At 37.1% G+C, this 18,198-nt stretch overlaps 1 protein-coding gene across 1 annotated transcript in view; it reads right to left on the reverse strand.

Annotated features, from left to right (window-relative positions):
* TMEM255B (transmembrane protein 255B) overlaps positions 1 to 18,198 on the reverse strand; it is a 103,158-nt gene that overhangs the window by 56,586 nt on the left and 28,374 nt on the right. Inside the window, exon 4 of the mRNA XM_044669323.1 lies at positions 10,213 to 10,302. Coding sequence (XP_044525258.1) covers positions 10,213 to 10,302 — 90 coding nt within the window. The remainder of the gene's footprint in view (positions 1 to 10,212; positions 10,303 to 18,198) is intronic.

Raw genomic sequence — 18,198 nt, forward strand, 5'->3', positions numbered from 1 at the left:
AATCAAAAACTGAAAACATCCCTACTTAAATCTTGACCAGTAAGTAGGTAGAAGAGTTCACAAGTCAAAAACTCTCACCTCCAAAGGAGAATGCCCAGCCCTGGGTAGGGCTAAGAAGTTTGGAAGCTGTGATTGGTTTCTGTGAAGAGGGGAAAAGACAGGAAGTGATGTGGAAAAAGGACTATAAAAGGCCATGGTTTCCTGGATTTGTGACTTCTTCTCTCTTTGATCTTCTGGCTTGGAGTCATTCCTGCCTTGGTGCTTGAATTGATGCTTCCCTTGGAACCTGTGGTGGTGAGTAGAATGATTCCTTCCTTGGTTCTTTGGTGAGGTGACCCTTTCTGCTTGTTGACACTTTGGTGCAACACTCCCTTCAGCATGAGTTCTGGTGATATTCTTGGTGGTCTTTGCCTCATGTGCACTGAAGGTTCTTGGTGGATTCTTCAGTGTCTCCTGGTTCTTCGGATTTTGACTACTTAATTAGGACTTTGGATTCTGGTGAGATTCACTTTTGGATTCATATTTGTGGTTTGGAGATAGGAGGATTAATCTTAGGGTATTTGTAGCTAGGCAGTACTTTTTTCTCTTTACATTTTTCCACTTTCGTTCTTTCCAACTCTTTGTAAATAAAGCTGCTAAAGTAATTTTGGCTTTAATATTTTTATTAATTTTTTAGCTGTAATATTTTTAAATTGGTGACCACAATATTACTTTAGAACTTTCATATTAGCATAAAAAAACTAAATTTAAATTCTTACAGATAAAATCTTTAAGAGCCCCTACTTCAAAGGGAATCCCACTTTAGTTTGTTCAGGGAATCTTCCACAGTGCAGAAGACTGTGAATATCTGAGTAACTGTTCTCTCTGGTTCCAATCTCTCCCTTATCCATTTCACCTTCCCCACAATTGTCAATCCTTCCTAAAGTTTCAAAAGGATGTCACCCTGTCTCTAGTCTACCTCTTCAGTCTACCTCTTCAGACATACATCACATTATTCTCTTTTTGAGTACTCTGTTACTAAGCTGGACTATTTGTTCCCTAAACTCAGCCTCTGAGCTCTTCCACTTTTTTACTCCTTTGCCTTTGGACAGGCTGTCCTCTCATGCCTAGAATGCCCTACTTCCTTGCCTCTGTTTTTTAAAATCCTTAGTTTCCTTCAAGACTCAAATATGAAACCTTTTCTGATTTTCCAATTAACTATTCTCTTCCCTTCTCAAATTATTGTATGTATTTTTACATGCTGTATCCTATAATAAAATATAAGTGCTCTGAGGACAGGAATACATCCAAGGACAAACTGACCTATGTAGGTGTGTGTATGACTGAATATATAAGTGTGCACAATAAGAAAAGAAGTACTACATTGTTGGAAGAAGCAAGCAATGACACAATCCAGTTGGCCTGACCTTAGGAATCTCTATATCTAAAATTTATTGGATTCTTAATTTTTATTTATATGTGTAATTTTTGTTGGCCCATTGCAGAAAGATGTGTATGGAGTAGGTTCTGTGGAGAGAGTCTTCTGGCATTGAACAACTGATTTTAAATTATTACCCTGAACTGTGATTCAAATTATTGCTTGCTGTAATTATACTATTTAATTGCTCATTACATTTGGTTTTATTTGCATTGCTTGATTATAAGGCACATCACTGCTCAAGTTGATTGCTGAGTTTGATTATATAACTACATTGGGTCACATGGAGTAAAAATGGCTCCTAAGAACCAATCCATCACACTAGTAGCTAAATGAGTACTGCTCATGCGTGTGGAAAATTAAAGAAACGACATCGCATTAGCACTAAGGGAAATGTATTGTGTAAAAGAAAAGAAATTCTAAAGTTCATCATTACTGTAAAATTTTTTTTCTTGATTTTTTTTTTATCAGTATCTGATTGAAGTCCAGACCTCTGATTCCACTGGTATAGAAAATTCCTGTGAGGAAATTTCTGAGTAGCAACTGTTGTGCATTTTATAATCTTTTAAGAGTTACCCAGGGTAGGGGTGGGGGGAAATGTGGCTAAGTGACTCTGTGGATAAAGTACCAATGGTGAAGGCTGGAAGATCTCGGTTCAAATCTAACCCCAGATAGTTCCTAGTTGTGAGACAAGGGTTTAAAAAAGGGAAAAAAAAGAGTTCCCTGAAGCATTGTGAAAGTGACTTGCCCAGGATCACCTAGTCCTTAAATGTCAGAAGTAGAACTTGAATCCAGTTCTTCCTAGTCTTTATAGTCTGATTAAGATATATTAAAGTTGAGGCAGCTAAGTGATGCACTGGACATAGAGTCAGGAAGATCTCACTTCAAATCCAGCCTCAGATAGGTATCAGCTGTGTGACCCTGGGAAAGTCACTAAAGAATTATCTGTCTCAGTTTCCTCACCTATAAAATGAGGATAATAGTAGTACTTACTATGCATGGTAGTTGTGAGGGTAAAGTAAGATAATATTTGAAAAGTGCTTTGAAATCTTAAAGCATTATATAAATACTAGTTATATTGCTGCTGTTAATCGTGCAATAGTATTTTAATTATTTTTATTTTAAGAAGGAAAATAGAAATTCTAGATCAAATTCCTGAAACTGTGTGTTTCTGAAAAGAGGCACTTGGATACTTCCATGGATTCTTAGTCTCATTGGTATGGAAAGTAATCCTTTCCATTAGGACAGACTGGCAAACTCCCTTCTTGTACTCGCCTTTCTATAAAGCCTTCATAGAATCTCTAAGCAATGTTCCATAAGCTTCCCTCTAAATTTTTTTTCTCATATCTCATGCTTACCATGTTCAAGGAGAACAGTGGAACAGTCCATCCACCAAGGATATCTTTTAATCTTTCTACATGACTAGAAGCTTTCTTTTCCAAAGGTTCCTACATGATCATGATCTTCATTTATTAAGACTAATTCAAGAACTTCTCACATAGCTCACTCCAAATCACTCCCTGAAAATGCAGATTAAATCATCCTATTCTTCCATGGGAGCTAGGTAGAGGGCATACTCCAAAGGTAGTCATCAATAGGCAGTCAGGGATGTGGTGGATAGAATGTTGAGCCTGAGTCAGGAAGACCTGAGTTCAAATTGTGAAAGGGAATTCTTGGTTCTCTTTGAGTTCACATTTGTGAAAAGAAAATCCTTTGTTCTCTTTGCTTAAGTTGAAGTTAAAACTTTGACAATAACTTAAGTACTCCTACTTAGTATCTTAGTATTGTGAGGACAAGATTATCTCTCTTTTGTCTACCTTTTGATTGAATCAACACAAGCTTGAACTAGATGGAGGAGCTCACAAATCACTTAGTGAGTTCATACCTTACTTGATGCTAGGTGAGAACAAGCCAGAAACTTAAAAGAGTTCACACACTCCTAAAGATGTGGTTCCAAAGGTGAGAACTCAGATAATTTGGAAACTGTTATTGGGCATTCCCCAGTCCCCTCACTCCCCACCCCACCCCCGTGAAAAGGGGCAGGGACAGGAAAGGGAAATTCACTGGAGACTATGACTTAGACCACGGCTTGGACTGAGGAATCAACCTTGCATTCTGACTCCTGGATTATCTAGTTGGGTGAGTGAAAAGGGCTGACTACTTTCCTAGTTTCCTAAGAGACTAGCTTCCATTTTGGAGGAGGCCAGTAGTTACTCACTACCAGCCCTCCTGGCTGAGGACTAGTATAGGTATTTTCTCTAACCTCTCTCACATTACTCTACCTTATTGTTTCCCACTCTATTTTTGTAAATAAACTTCTGACTTGAGATATAACAAGCCAGCCACATTATTTCACATAATTTAAGTCCAACCACTAAATTTAAATCTTACAAAATCCAACCTCTGGCATTTACTAGCTATGTGACCCTGTGCAAGTTACTTAACCATGTTTGCCAGAATTTCTTCATCCATAAAATGAGATGGAGAAGAAAATAACAAACCACTTCAGGATCTTTGCCAAGAAAATTCTAAATAGGTTCACAAAAAAATCAGACATGGCTGAAAAATGACTTAACTGCAACAAGGAAAGTCAATTTATTGTGTGATGATCCAAATAGTTGTTCTAGATACCTAGATTTTTCCCTCAAAGATTTGGACACTAAAATAAAAAGATTGTTCATTCTACTTCAAAAATGACACTAATGAAAGAATGAGTAACACTTTATAGTATAAGTATCCAAAAAGATTTTAGCTCTTACCAACCCTTGGGCAAATAAAATATCACATTCACCACTACTGGCTAAATTGCTTTGGGGACATAAGATTCAGAAAAGTGATGTTGAAGGTGAAGATGGTCTGGGGTGCAGAGAGGAGCTCCAGCTACCTAGCAGTGCCCTGTAGAGATAACCAAAAAGCATAGTCACGAACTTCCTGTCTCACCAGTAGAGCATCACAGGTAGGTGGCGAAATTATTACATGTGGAAATGCATTCATCAAGCATTTTCAATATGCTGAGCACTATGCTAAGCATTGAAGAAACAAATAGAAAAGTTAGACAGAACTTTCTCTTAAAGAGCTCATGTTGCACTTAGGGAGAAAGCAGCTATAGGTCACTTCAGCAGCAGGGCAGATGGAAAGGTCTGTTGGTCCTTAGGGTACGACAACAAGGCAGATGGCAATACTCAGGCATCTGGAGGACACAGTGGAAAGGTAGACTTAATATGCTTAGGACCCATTGTCAAAGAATATGGCAATGGTTGGCAAGCCTCCATCTAACTGAAAGAACTCTATTTAGTTACTCTCTGCTCACTGAAGCTATGTCAGCAGTCTTGTGTATCCTGAAATCAGAAGTGGGTAAAAGTTCAGGCAAAGGATCATTGAGAAGGGGAGATATTGATGACATCTGGGCAAGAGGTAGATCAAAGTACTGGGGAAGGGTTCCCAGACCAACCTGGACATCTCTATTCTCTGGCTACCAAATTCAGGAAGCAGCCTGGGGCATTGGAGAATGGGTCCCTCATAAAAAAATGAATTAGACAACCTTCCCTTCAAAAATATGCCTATAGTTTATGATTAAGAGATTAGAAATAATGATCAGAACCAGAAGGGGGTTGATAAGATAAAGTAACAGCACAATTAAAGATTTCAAATAAATAACAAAACATGGATACTAAGAAGATCTAAATTCAGCTCAATAGGAAGCAGCACATTTTTGTGGTACACAGACTACGCTATTAACAAGATGTCATGTTTTTTAAAAATTTGATTTCTCCTTGGGTCAAATTAAAAGCAGTATGATCTGCAAAAATCAGAAAGCAGTACTTTCATTCAACTTGTCTCTAATGAGGCCTGTATTTAATTACCACATTCAGCCTGAGATGCTGCTTCTCTAAGTGATATAGAGAGAACCCAGAAGGACTGAAGAGGAAGGAATTAAAGATGATTAAAGACTTCAAACAGAAAACATATGAAGAATTTTGGGTCATTTAACCTGGACAGGAATTTGGCTGAACAAATGTGGTACATGTTGGTGATGGAATACTATTGTGATATAAGAAATTATAAACAAGATGATTTCAGAAAAAGCTGGAAAGATCTGCAGAAACTGACACGGACTGAAATAAGCAGAACTGGGAGAATAGTGTACACAATAACAGCAATTTTGGACAATGATTATCTGAAAACTTCAATGATCTGGGACAATCCTGAAAGACTTATGATGGGGAATGTTATCCACCTCAAGAGAAAGAAGTGTTGGGAGTCATCTTTCACATCAATGTAGCTTTGATTTTATTTTGGGGTTTTGGTTCTGTATGAGTGTGCTTTTTCAACAATGACCAATATGGAAGTGTGTTTTACATAACAATAAAAAACAGGGAAAAAATAACCTGGATAGGGAAGAAAGGTGATAATGAAAAAACTATTCTCAGAAATCACCTGAGATAGTAGCTGGCATTGGTGATTGAGATTAAGAGTAAATACAGGGGGAAGGGGGGGGGGGAGGAAGGAGGGACAGCTGGGTGGCTCAGGGGATCGAGAGCCAGGCCTAGAGACAGGAGGTCCTAAGTTCAAATCTGGCCTCAGACACTTCCTAACTGTGTGACCCTGGGCAAGTCACTTGACCCCCATTGCCTACCTAGCCTTTACCACTCTTCTGCCTTGGAGCCAATACACAATGTTGATTCTAAGATGGAAGGTAAGGATTTTTTAAAAAAAGAGTAAATACAGGGGTAACTAGATGGCTCAATGGATAGAAAGCTAGGGAAGAAAGGAAGAAAGAGAGAGGGAGAGGGGGAGGGGTTAATGGGAGAGGAGGGAAGAGGAGTTAGGGGAGAGGAGGAGAGTGGGGAAGAGGGAGGGAGGGAGGGAGGAAGAAAGAAAGATCAAAATTGTGATATCTTCTGATTAGAGTCCAGTCCTAGACTAGGGACCCCCAAGACAGACAAATTCTGCTGGAAATACACTCTCTACCCTCATCCTCTGCCACACAAAGCTGAAGGCACTGAGTTAGCTCAGGCGAAAGAAGGCAAGATCATAGAAGAAGGAACTTAAGTAGGTTGAGAGGTATGCACAGATATGCTGGAACTAAAGGAATTAAAACCCAGAAATAGCCATAGTTTTATAGTTAATTAATCTTCATTTAATTCAGAAAATGCTCTTCTTTGTCCCTCAAAAACAAATAAAACTAAACATTAAATGGCATAAATCTAAAGCTAGCCTTGAGCTAGTTCTGACCTTTCAAACATTGAATGAGAACATATTTTCATCTCTTCTACTTTAATTAACAATAAAACCTTAATACTCATAGTCAAGATTTCCAATAATGCCACAGAAAATTTGAGAGGTATATAAATCTGCTCAATAGCTTGCTAACAAACTTGTAGAAAAGAGAGAGAAGCAGTGGAGAGGGTATTAATTTTTCATAGCTGATGTCTTACCCAAAATGTTCTTTTGCTTTTCTAGTCATTTTATAGGTCATAGCTTCCTGTCATTACACAAATTCATAAAATTAGAGCAAATTATTTGAAATATTAACATTAAGTAAAAAATAAGATCAAGTAATTATCCAATTCATTTGATCAGTGTTCATAGTCAATTGGACAGTTCAGATAAAAACATCTACTCCAAGGCTTATCAGTTGGGTTATTTGTAGTTATTAAATGGTCAGATCTTCATTTCAGTTTGGCTTGGTCTATATCAGTGGTTCCCCTAGCAATTAATAGGAAAGATAAATGCACCTCCCCCTTGATTGCTGGTCTATATGAAGCCAAAGCATAAATATTCATGCCTTTATATTCAAATTGTTGCTCTTTGGGATTCCCATTGAATTCCACTGATCCTGTGTTCACTCTTTCTGTGTTGATCTAAAGAGCTCAATATAAATGCGCATTGGCTATGGGGGGGTGGTGGTGAAGGGAAAAGTAAGAGCATGAATCATGTAACCATGTTAACTTTTCTAAAAAATAAATATTATTAAATGTTAAAAAAAATAAAGAGCTCAATAGTTCTGATGGTTCATCCCCTCAAGTTTTCAGCCTCTCCACAAGTCATTCATAGTTCTATGAAATCTAATCTTTTAATCAGACAGGACATCTGTTGTCTCCATCCAACTTGATCAACTCAAGCAAAAAAACATGGTTCATTCAGTGAAAAATTCTGCCCACCTGTTGTATGGCATCTTATAGGCAAAACAACCATCTGCTTGAATTTTTTTACTTTTCAAGAGGCAGCCCAGCATGTCCATGGCTGGACTTGAAGCCCAGTAGGTATGGGTTTAGATTCCAATTCTGATATTGACTGTGTGACTGTGGATAAGTTGCTTAACTTCCTCAATGCTCAGGCAGCCAAGATCTTTGATTAAGTTTTATAAATGGGTTGCAATACGTATTAGTGTAAAGAATTTCCAACAATGCCACAGAATTCCAATAATGTAACAGAATCAAACAAAGATCCTTGCTGTATTGATGTATCAAGATGCTATAACATTGTGCTGATCTATATATTCTTTGAACTACATAGACATATATGCTTGCATATAAATGTATTGATATGCATAGGAACAGAACTGTTAGAGAAACATTCTGATCATAATTCTTGCTTAAATTATTTACTGTATCTTCACTCTTCAGAACAACTTGGTCATAGTAACCAGTAGGATCTAAGAAAGATCCTTGAGAATAGGAATCATTCTTATCTTTGCATCTCCAGGGTCTAGAATAGTGATGGGCATATAGTAACCATTTAAAGAATGTTTGTTGAATTGAATTGAACTAGTGAATTGAGATCTCTAATGTGTAGACAGAGCAGGGCATACAATTTACCTGCTGAAGAAATAGACTTGTAGCTAGACTAGTTCCATAATAGTTCTATTACAAAATATATAGGCTTGCAGAATGCAAAGCTGTCTATTAGATTTACATTCTGGCAAACCTTTGTGACTTTAGGCAAATCACTTCCCTGGACCTCAGACTTCTTCTCTGAAAAATGTAAAGACTAGAATAGATGATGGAAGGCTACATACACTGTAGACAGCCATAAATAAACAGTTTAATCCGTAAATCTTATCAGATCTAGCTATAGCTGATGATTATAAATAAATGATGACTCCTTGCATTATTAAAAGTTTTCCTGTGTAATAAATCATTTTAATTTAAAGAAAAGGGGGAAATATGTGGGAAGCCAATAAGAGAATAGATAAAAATCTGAGATTCCTCTTTTGACCCCTTTTGTGATCCTTGTGATTTCTTGTTGAAAAGTATTGTGGTCTTATTGAAAAGCTTTAAGTTCCTAGCAAACCTACATTTAAGAAGTTAACACTGTTCCCCTTTGGCCAGGAATGCAGCTGCCTGGTACAGCCAAGGCCAAAACCTTAGTTAGTTGGGGCATTTGCCCTTGAGAAAAATATTCTCAGACTTGGCTTGATGATAACAAATATAGCTGAAATTCCAGCCTATTTCTTATCTTCACCTTGAAGCTTCTAAGCCTGTTGTATTGTCTATGTTAAAAATACAGCTCTCTGTAGTTGTGGGAAACTATCCTTGTGCTTTTGGGTGAAAGAGAGTTTGAATTTCTTATATAATAAACTTGTGACTCAATGGCACTTCGGAGAAGCAGCTATGAGTTAACGGTCAAGATTGTCTTCCGTGTCCTGTTATTTCCTTATCAACTAAGCTGTCCTTATCAGATTATCAGAGATGATAAATAGATCTCGAGAATGCACCACACAAAAGAAAGTTGCAGAGCCCTGGTTTTAAGTGACAGAGCATCTCCTAAGTCTGTCCCAATCCAGCTATGAACAGCAACTTGGAAATTAAAGAGAATGACAGCTATCCAGACAATATGAGTTATCTATAAAGCCAAACTAGACATTTCAGAATTTTGGAAAATCAATAATTGCTCTCCAAATAAGATGTGCTCTTGCCCAAATGTGCTGATGGCTATTAATCCTTTGCTTAACTTTGTGAGTCTAGGTCAAGGCTGGATTACAAAGGTTCCTTGGCATAAGATTTAGAGGTGCCCTCAGAAATCAATCCCCTCGTTTTGCAGATGAGAAGAGGCCTAAACAGGTTAAAGTGAAAAGTGACTTGTCCAAAGTAATAATAAGTAGCAGAGCCATGATTCAAATCTAGGTCTTCTGACCCCATGCTCAGTGATCTTTCCATTACATGATGAGGTACGGAAATAAGCATTGTAACACTGTGACCTAAGAAGCCATTAGGAATGGAAAATCTTCTATCATCCTCTTATTTTCTTCCTTAGAAGCCCAGGCTACTTCTGGCACAAATTCCATGTTCTTGGCAGAGAGGGTTTCCTCCTGGCCTTTGGCCAAGGAGACTCTTAGCTATTGTTGCCAAACAAATCATTTTTTTTAAGTAAGATGGAGAAGGGGGAAGAGGAAGGAAACAGACATGAAGTGTCTACTGTGTGTCCAACATGGTGTTAACTCTTTACAAATATGATTTCATTTGACCCTCATGATAGTCCTTGGAGGTAAATGATATTATTCCTACTTTGTAATTTAGGAAACTGAGTTAAATAGATGTTAAGTGACTTGCCTGACATCATTCAGCCACCAAGTATCTGAGGCTTTATTTGAACTCAGATCTTCCTGACTCCAACTCTAGCACTCTGTCAACTCTGTCACCTAGTTGACTTTCCTGCACATGAAAGGAGGGTGGTAAGAGTCAAATACAAAAAGATTCTAGTCTGTGTCATGTGAAACTCATTGTTTTTACCTGCAAAAACATTGAGGAACAGAAAGAAAATGGCAAAATGTCTCATAAAATAGTACTCACTATGTGTCGGGCTGCAAAAACTCCATCAACAATTGCACAGCAGAATGCTGCCACCACACCAAAGCTGATAAATACTATGGATGCTACCAACTGGAAGAGGAAGAAAAAAAGAGGCATGAGTATACGTTCTTTTTTAAAACAACAATAAACAATGTTTTCAATGTAAGACAACATAAATTTCTCAAGCTAGTGACTATTTGGATTTTACTTTTCTCTCCCAACATATATACGTAAACGTGCACACACTCACACGCACATAATTATAACCTTTTTCTTTACTTATCTTGGTTTCTCATAGAGAAACAACCAAATTTTGCATTGCATAAAGCTTACAATACTCCCTAGTACTACCTGAGTTAGACTAAATTGAAATCAGTAAATATTTAGCAAAGTAAATAAAAACTTAAAACGCAGGTAATATCACATTTTAAAACTATATTCTATAATTTAATATATAAACTATATGTATAATATATAAACTATATTTTATACTATATTCATCCTTAAAGGATCATTATGTATACTCCACTCTGTTCTATTTGAGTTTGACACCACTGCTGTAAAGGATATTCTCAGGTACCTCAGAGCTTTATTTCCAATTCCATTTCTATGATTCTAAGTGAGACTCATTGTCCATGGCTCAGTGAGGGCTTCTGTCATTCCTGAGTCATATATAAAATGTCAGAAGTGGAATTTAGGGCATTTCAGGAAATACTTTTAAAGACTGGAATTTCACTTGGGGTACCCACATAGCTCCTTCGGTAGGACCTTACATGTTCATGATCATGGAATGAGAAGTCTTGTATAGTGGGATGAGCAGTGGATTAGGAGTCAGAGGACCCCAATTCAAATCACGGATCTGCTACTTATGACTTGTATAGCATTTGGTAAGCCATCTAGCATTTCTGTGAAGAGGCTGTGAAAACATACCCTTTCTGGGAAAAGTACTCCCTACTTGACAAGAACTGCTGTGAAAACTAAAAAGCAGTTTGGTAAAAGATAGGTTCCAACTGGTACCTTAGACAATATACCCAAATAAGTTCTAAATGGATAACTGACTTACATATTAAAAGTCAGATCATAAAAAAAAAACAAAATGGAGGAACTGAATAAAGGTATTTTTTAAAACTATGGATAATGGAAAGAATTCTTATCCGAAGAAGGGATAGAAAAGATCACAAATGATAAAAAGATAGCTTTGGCTGGATGATTGAAAAACATAAATTTTGCATGAACAAAAACAATATAGCTAGAATTAAGAGCATTTATTGATTGGGAAGATTGCATTGAGTCTCTCGGATTAAGGTCTGATAACCAAGATATATAGGGAGCTAACACAAATACCTAAGACCAAGAAACATTCTCCAATAGAAAAGTGGTCAAAGGATATGAACAATTCTTAAAAGAATTGCAAACTTTTGTACTAAAGTCTCCATACCCTTTAACCCTACTTCTAATAGGATCTAAAGATGCTACTTCTTTGCACATTCCCCAAGGTGTCAAAAAAAGGCCCTATATATACCAAAACATTTATAAGCAGCACTTTTTGTAGCAGAAAAGAACTAGAAAAGGGAGGTGGAGGGCAGCTAGGTGGCTCAGTGGATAGAGAGACAGGACTGGACTAAGGAGGTCCTAGATTCTAATCTGGCCTCAGACACTTCTTAGCTGTACAACATTGGACAAGTCATTTAACTCCCATTGCCTACCCCTTACTCTTCTTCTGCCTTAGAACTAATACACAGTATTGATTCTAAGATGGAAGGTAAGGGCTCTAATAAAGAAATAATGAATAAAAGTATGTTAAGATTATATAATATATCCATTTTATGCATTTCTGAGTTTCTAAACTTTTTCTGTATTATTCCCTTGCCTTTGTGCATCATCTGCAGCTTTCACACCCCCCCCCCCCATTCTCATTTAATTTCTTATACTGCTCCATGATATATCAAAAGCACAATGGGGAAAATGCCAGTGTGGAAGGGATAGCTTTACTTCTCCCTGAAAAACTTCACCTTATTACTTAGAGTTTAGGATTCCAGTCAATTGGGATCATTTTAACTTCCATTATGCCATCTATGGGATTTGTTATCCCCCGGGTTGTTGTTTTGGGGTTTCTTGGTCATATCCCTTCCATGTCTTCTTCTAAGTCACTGACCAAAAAAGGAAGGGCCAAGGACAAAGTGCTCTACGCTGTTATGCCATTCTACAACTCTCTCTATCTTGACATCATCGATCTATTATTAATCAACTCATTTTGGACATGGTTGTTAACCAACTATGAATCGATTTAACTATAGTGGGTACCTTGACTGTACCATGACAGATATGAAACATTTTGTTAATGCCTGACTTAACAACTTATTAGTTCCCTGGCATTATCTCTGTAGAGACTACTTCAATCATTCTCCTTTCAAATTTCCACCTTCTTCTTATCCCCCAAACTCCCAGCTGTTGACCTTTCTTCCTACTTTCTGAAACAATCAAGAACATACAGAATGAAAATCTTTATTGAATCTTCTCTCTTTCTCAAAAAGATAACTGTGCACACAGCTCTCCTCTATTTCTTCCTTCCATTATCAAAGGAAAAATACCTCCTTATCCTTTCCAGAGATGATTCTTCCACTTATACCTTTATATTGCCCTTCAATGCTTCTATGACTAGCCCCTCGGTTATTACAGCATATCTTCCCTATCTAGAATCCCAACCCCTTCCTCCCTTCTTCAAACATTAACAGGTGGCCCCAATCTCCAAAAAAAGTCCTTTTCTTGACCTTGCTGTCTTCTCATTTCTTAGCTGGCTGCCCTACTTTGGGTCTCTTCTGCCTGACTTCCTTACTGTGCCCCTCCATTTTCTCCTCCTCCCTTCCCCTCCCTTCTTCTTACAGCTTCCTTTAGTGTATTGTCTTCCCCCATTAGATCTCTTATTTCCTTAACTCTTTGCAGCTTGACTTTGACTACAATCACTCTACTGAAATTGCTTTTTTAAAAAACCTCCTAGATGAAAGACAGTGTGGCATAGTACATAGAAAGTCAACAGAGAGGCAAGAAGATTTTGTTTCAAGTCTTGCCTCTGACACTACTGGCTATGTGAATCTGGGCAAGTCACTTTAGGCAATTCTCTAATACTATAAGTGGCAGAGAAGATCTGCATTGAAAAAAGAAGTTAACACACCTGAAAGCTCTCTATACAAATGAAATCACAGATCCTATCACTATGACTTCCTAATTATGTTCTTGTTCTAATATGATCTTTTCTCCATTCTTCTTCTTGACCTATGTTCAAGGTTTAATGCTTTTACCATCCCATTTCAATCCCAGCTATTTCAACTGATGACAACTGTGTGTACAGAAATATTTTGAGGAAGAAAGATTAGATGAAGGCATCTAAGCCCTATGTTCTTTTCAAAATATCATTCTTTCTTGAAACTCTCATTTTTCTAGGCCATTCATGTTATATTATCTATCTATCATATACACATAAATATATATATACATACATATACACACCCACACATCTTTCTGATTGCTTCTTCCCTCTATTTCCCTAAATCTGTTTCCATTTCAACTGCCATAATGTGGACATTATGCAAGCTGTAGTTGTCAGCTTTGTTTTTTTTTTCCTCTCTAGGCTCTCTGCCCCATTAACTCTTGTGTCTTCCAACTGTCACTTTCATGTTATTTCAAGCCAATTCAACATTTTTAATTGCCTATGATATTCAAGGCACTATGGATAACTCCCAAACCTTTATCTCTTAGTCCTAACCTTTCTTCCAAGCTTCAGAAAAATCCCAAACAGATTTCCATATCTCTACCCTTCTGGATGTCAACACTCACTTCTTACTTGACAGAATTAAAACTAAACTTATCATCTTCCCCTCAAGCTGGCTCCCTTCCTAATTTCGTTACCAGTCACAAAATTGGTACTGAGTCAAGAAATGACACAGAAGATAGCAGAGAGATGTATGAAAGGAAAAGGAGGTGGAGTAGAATAAACATATGAGATTGAGAGGTAAGCATTGTATCCATACAATATCAAGAAATCATCAGAAAGGTCTTGGACAAGAATTGAGTTTCATTGGATAAGAAGGTATGATAAAAAGATTCCAATCTGCCCCACTGAAAGGAGTACTTGCTTAGATGAGTTCCATTACAGTAAGTAGTGGTATTGTTGGCTTAAAGGCTATGCATAGTTTTAGAGCCCTTTGGGCATAGTGCATTAGTGTCCCAATTTTCCCTCATCCCCTCCAACATTTATCATTTTCCTTCTCTGTCATATTGGCCAATATTATGGGTGTGAGGTGGTACCTCAGAGTTGTTTTAATTTGCATTTCTCTAATCAAGAGTGATTTGGAGAATTTTTTCATATGATTATTGATAGCTTTGATTTCTTCATATGAAAACCACCTGTTCATATCCTTTGACCATTTATCAACTGGAGAATGACTTTTATTTTATATATAAATATAAATAAAATATAAATATAATTTTATTTTATGTATAAATTTGACTTAGTTATCTCTATATTTGAGAAATTAGACTTTTATCAAAGACATGATGTAAAATTTTTTTTCTCAGTTTCTGCTTTCCTTGTAATCCTGGTTGCATTGGTTTTCTTTGTACAAAACTTTTAAAATATATTCATAATTATCCATTTTACATCCTATCATGTTCTCTATCTTTTTCCAGTCATAAATTCTTCCCTTATCAGTACAAGATCTCAAACTGTATCACAAAGTGGTAGTTATCAAAAACAATCTCCTACTGACTAAGAAACAGAGTGATGGATCAATGGAATAGATTAGGTACATAATAGCTAGTAATAAATGACCATAATAATTTAGTATTGGGTAAATCAAAAGATTTAAGCATTTGGGAAAAGAACTCGTTATTTGAAAAAAAAAAACTGTTGGAAAAACTAGAAAATGATATGGCAGAGGCTGAGGAGAGACCAACATCTCCCACCATATACTAAGATAAGGTCAACATGAGCACATGATTTAGACATAAAAGATGATACCATAAGCAAATTAGGAGAACACGGAATAGTTCTTAGTTTTCATGACAGTGCTCTCTCTTGCTTTTGCTACCTGTAGAAACATTATTCTTATTTGCTGGCTTATTATCCATGTTCTTCCCCTATCTATAAGAGTACCCAGGGTTCTAGCTTAGGTCCTCTTTCTTCTCTCAGTATACATTCTCATTCTTAGCGATCTCATCAGTTACCAGAGATTCAATAAGCATCCATGTGGTAGATTCCCAGATTTGTAGTCCAGAACTCTTCCCACAATATAATATTGCCTTTCATATAAATTTCTCATATAATCTGATAAAAAGGAAATAAGTTTCTTCTAGAAAAAGGAAAGGAAGGCATTTATTATACACTCTGAATTTTGTAACAACATTACTACCTTTCTTAACACCCTTGGATCTATTATTCAAGAAACAAGAAAACTCATTTCATTTTTAGAAGATGGCAAACCTAATTATATAGTCAGAATACAAACAGTGGGATCATTAAATTATTATCCATGACACAGAAGGACTTCTGATATCTCCTACCATCTGAATCAGAAAGTGCCAGCTGCTATAGCAACAGCAGAGAAAAATAGATTAGAAGTTATAAAACACAGAAAATAAAATTTCTTGCATTTTTTCTTGGGACCAAGGTGCACCTGTGTTGTGACAGAAAACCAAAAATAACACTCATCTAGAGTCTTTTACTGGCTCGAATGTAAGTGGTCCTTGCCTGGATGGCATCCAACTGTAGGACCCAGGACTAAATTACTCTTATTTTATCTGTCACTTTGTGATAAGTGAACCCCCCTTTTTTTGATGGGCAGAAAAGGACAGAAAGGTGATTAGATAAGCAGGGCAGCTTTAGTGTTGATTGCTGTAGACTGATTTTATTAGATAACTAAAAAGAAAAGCATAGATATAGAATATATAGGATATATAGGATATAGAAACCTGTAGTTTTATGCATAATCCTCTTTTTTCTATTTTACTGTGCATAAGATTCATCTTCCTAAGTTCAAGTCTGGCCTCTGACACTTAGTAGCTGTGTGACCCTGAGCAAGTCACTTAACCCTATTGGCCTCAATTTCTCATCTGTAAAATGATCTGGAGAAGGAAATGGCAAACCATTCCAGTGTCTGCCAGGAAAACCCCAAATGGAGTCAGACACAACTGAAATGATTTAACAACAACAAAATGCATGGAAGGAAAATGTATTTTTCATATAATGTATTAATTCCTATTTACAAGGGAGAATCACTGTGTATTCCTGTGTCTGGGATCCAGGTCAGAGACATGATCCAGTCTGCTACTTTTTGCATTTTCTTTGCCCTTCAGAATCCCAAAGAATATTCTCCTTTTTTAACAGAATCTTATTAATAAACAAAGAAAATAAGAATTCTTCTCCTGTGAATATGACTGTCAACCTATCAGTGTGGGGAGGGGCTGAGGGTCTGATAGATCACCTCTTAATTAGCTATCACCAGTTAAGGAGGTCTTGGGATGTTCAAGAGGAGGACTGAATAAGAAGCCCCTAAAAATCTATTTACCAGGCTGCCTGATCCAGTGAGGGTGGTTCTTGGTTATGAAACATAACCATGGACACCTATATCACCTTATCAGTTATAATGTTGGCCTAACCAATAAAACTTATGTAATCAATAAACTCTTGAGATAATTTTAATCATGAACAATAGGAAAATGCCCATCCTATTTGCAGTTCAATGGGAGAAGGGAAAAGGAGGGAAGAAAAATAAGACAGACTTTTGGATATAGCTAACGTGTGAATTTGTTTCTCTTGAATAAGCATATTTACTATAATTTATTACATATTTATAATAAATAATATGTATTTTAGAATTGTTACGTTACATATATTATGTTAGATATAAAAATAAATGTTTGCACATCAAAAAACAAAAAAGAGCACATAAATATAGTGTTATAAGTAACTTTAGAATCTATCTAATCTAACCCATTTGTAATACAGAGGAGGAAACCGAGGTATAGGAATGTTAAGTGACAGAGTCAGAATTTGATCTTAGCTCCTTTTAACTCCAAGTTTAATATTTTTCCTGCTACATGATGCAGAATGAGATGCAGTATGGTCTGAAAAGAAGAGCCTAGGGTGGAAGTCAGGAGACCTGGTTTCTAACCACAGAGCTACAACTACCTAAGACAAGTCAGCTTCTGAACTCTGTACCACCCCCCCCCCAAATTTTCCCCAATAGTATGTTTAACAATAAGAGCAGCTAGGTCAGTGATGGCAAACCTTTTAGAGACCAAGTGTCCAAAATGCACCCTCACACCACATGTGAGCCACCCCTTACCCAAGGGAGGGGAGGGAAGAAGTGCTCCCATTGGGCTGCTGGAAAAAGGGGCAGGTCACATGAGAAATGTCCTCAGGTGGGCATGGAGAGGAGGAGGGAAGCAGCCCCCTACAGCATGTGTGCCATAGGTTTTGCCAACACGGAGCTAGGTGGTGCAGTGGATAGAGTGCCAGGTCTGAAGTCAGGAAGACTCATCTTCTTGAGTTCAAATCTGGCTTGAGACACTTACTAGCCAGGTGACCTCGGTTAAGTCACTTAATCCCATTTGCCTCAGTTTCCTCATTTAAAGAAATAAACTGGAGAAGGAAATAGTAAATTACTCCAATATCTTCACCAAGAAAACCTTAAACAGGATCACAGAGTCAAAGACAACTGAAAATGATGGAACAAAAACATGTGACAATGATGATCCAGTATTTCCTTAAAGATTCCTCAGCTAGGAAGAACAAATTACCTCTCCAAGGTGGCCTTTTCCACTTGGTTATTTCTAATTATTAAGTTTTTCTTTATATCAAATTTCCTTTTTTTTAAACCCTTACCTTCCATCTTGGAGTCAATACTGTGTATTGGCTCCAAGGCAGAAGAGTGGTAAGGGCTAGACAATGGGGGTTAAGTGACTTGCCCAGGGTCTGTCTCTTATACA

This window comes from Gracilinanus agilis, chromosome 3 (assembly GCF_016433145.1).
Source record: "Gracilinanus agilis isolate LMUSP501 chromosome 3, AgileGrace, whole genome shotgun sequence".
Classification (NCBI taxonomy): domain Eukaryota; kingdom Metazoa; phylum Chordata; class Mammalia; order Didelphimorphia; family Didelphidae; genus Gracilinanus; species Gracilinanus agilis.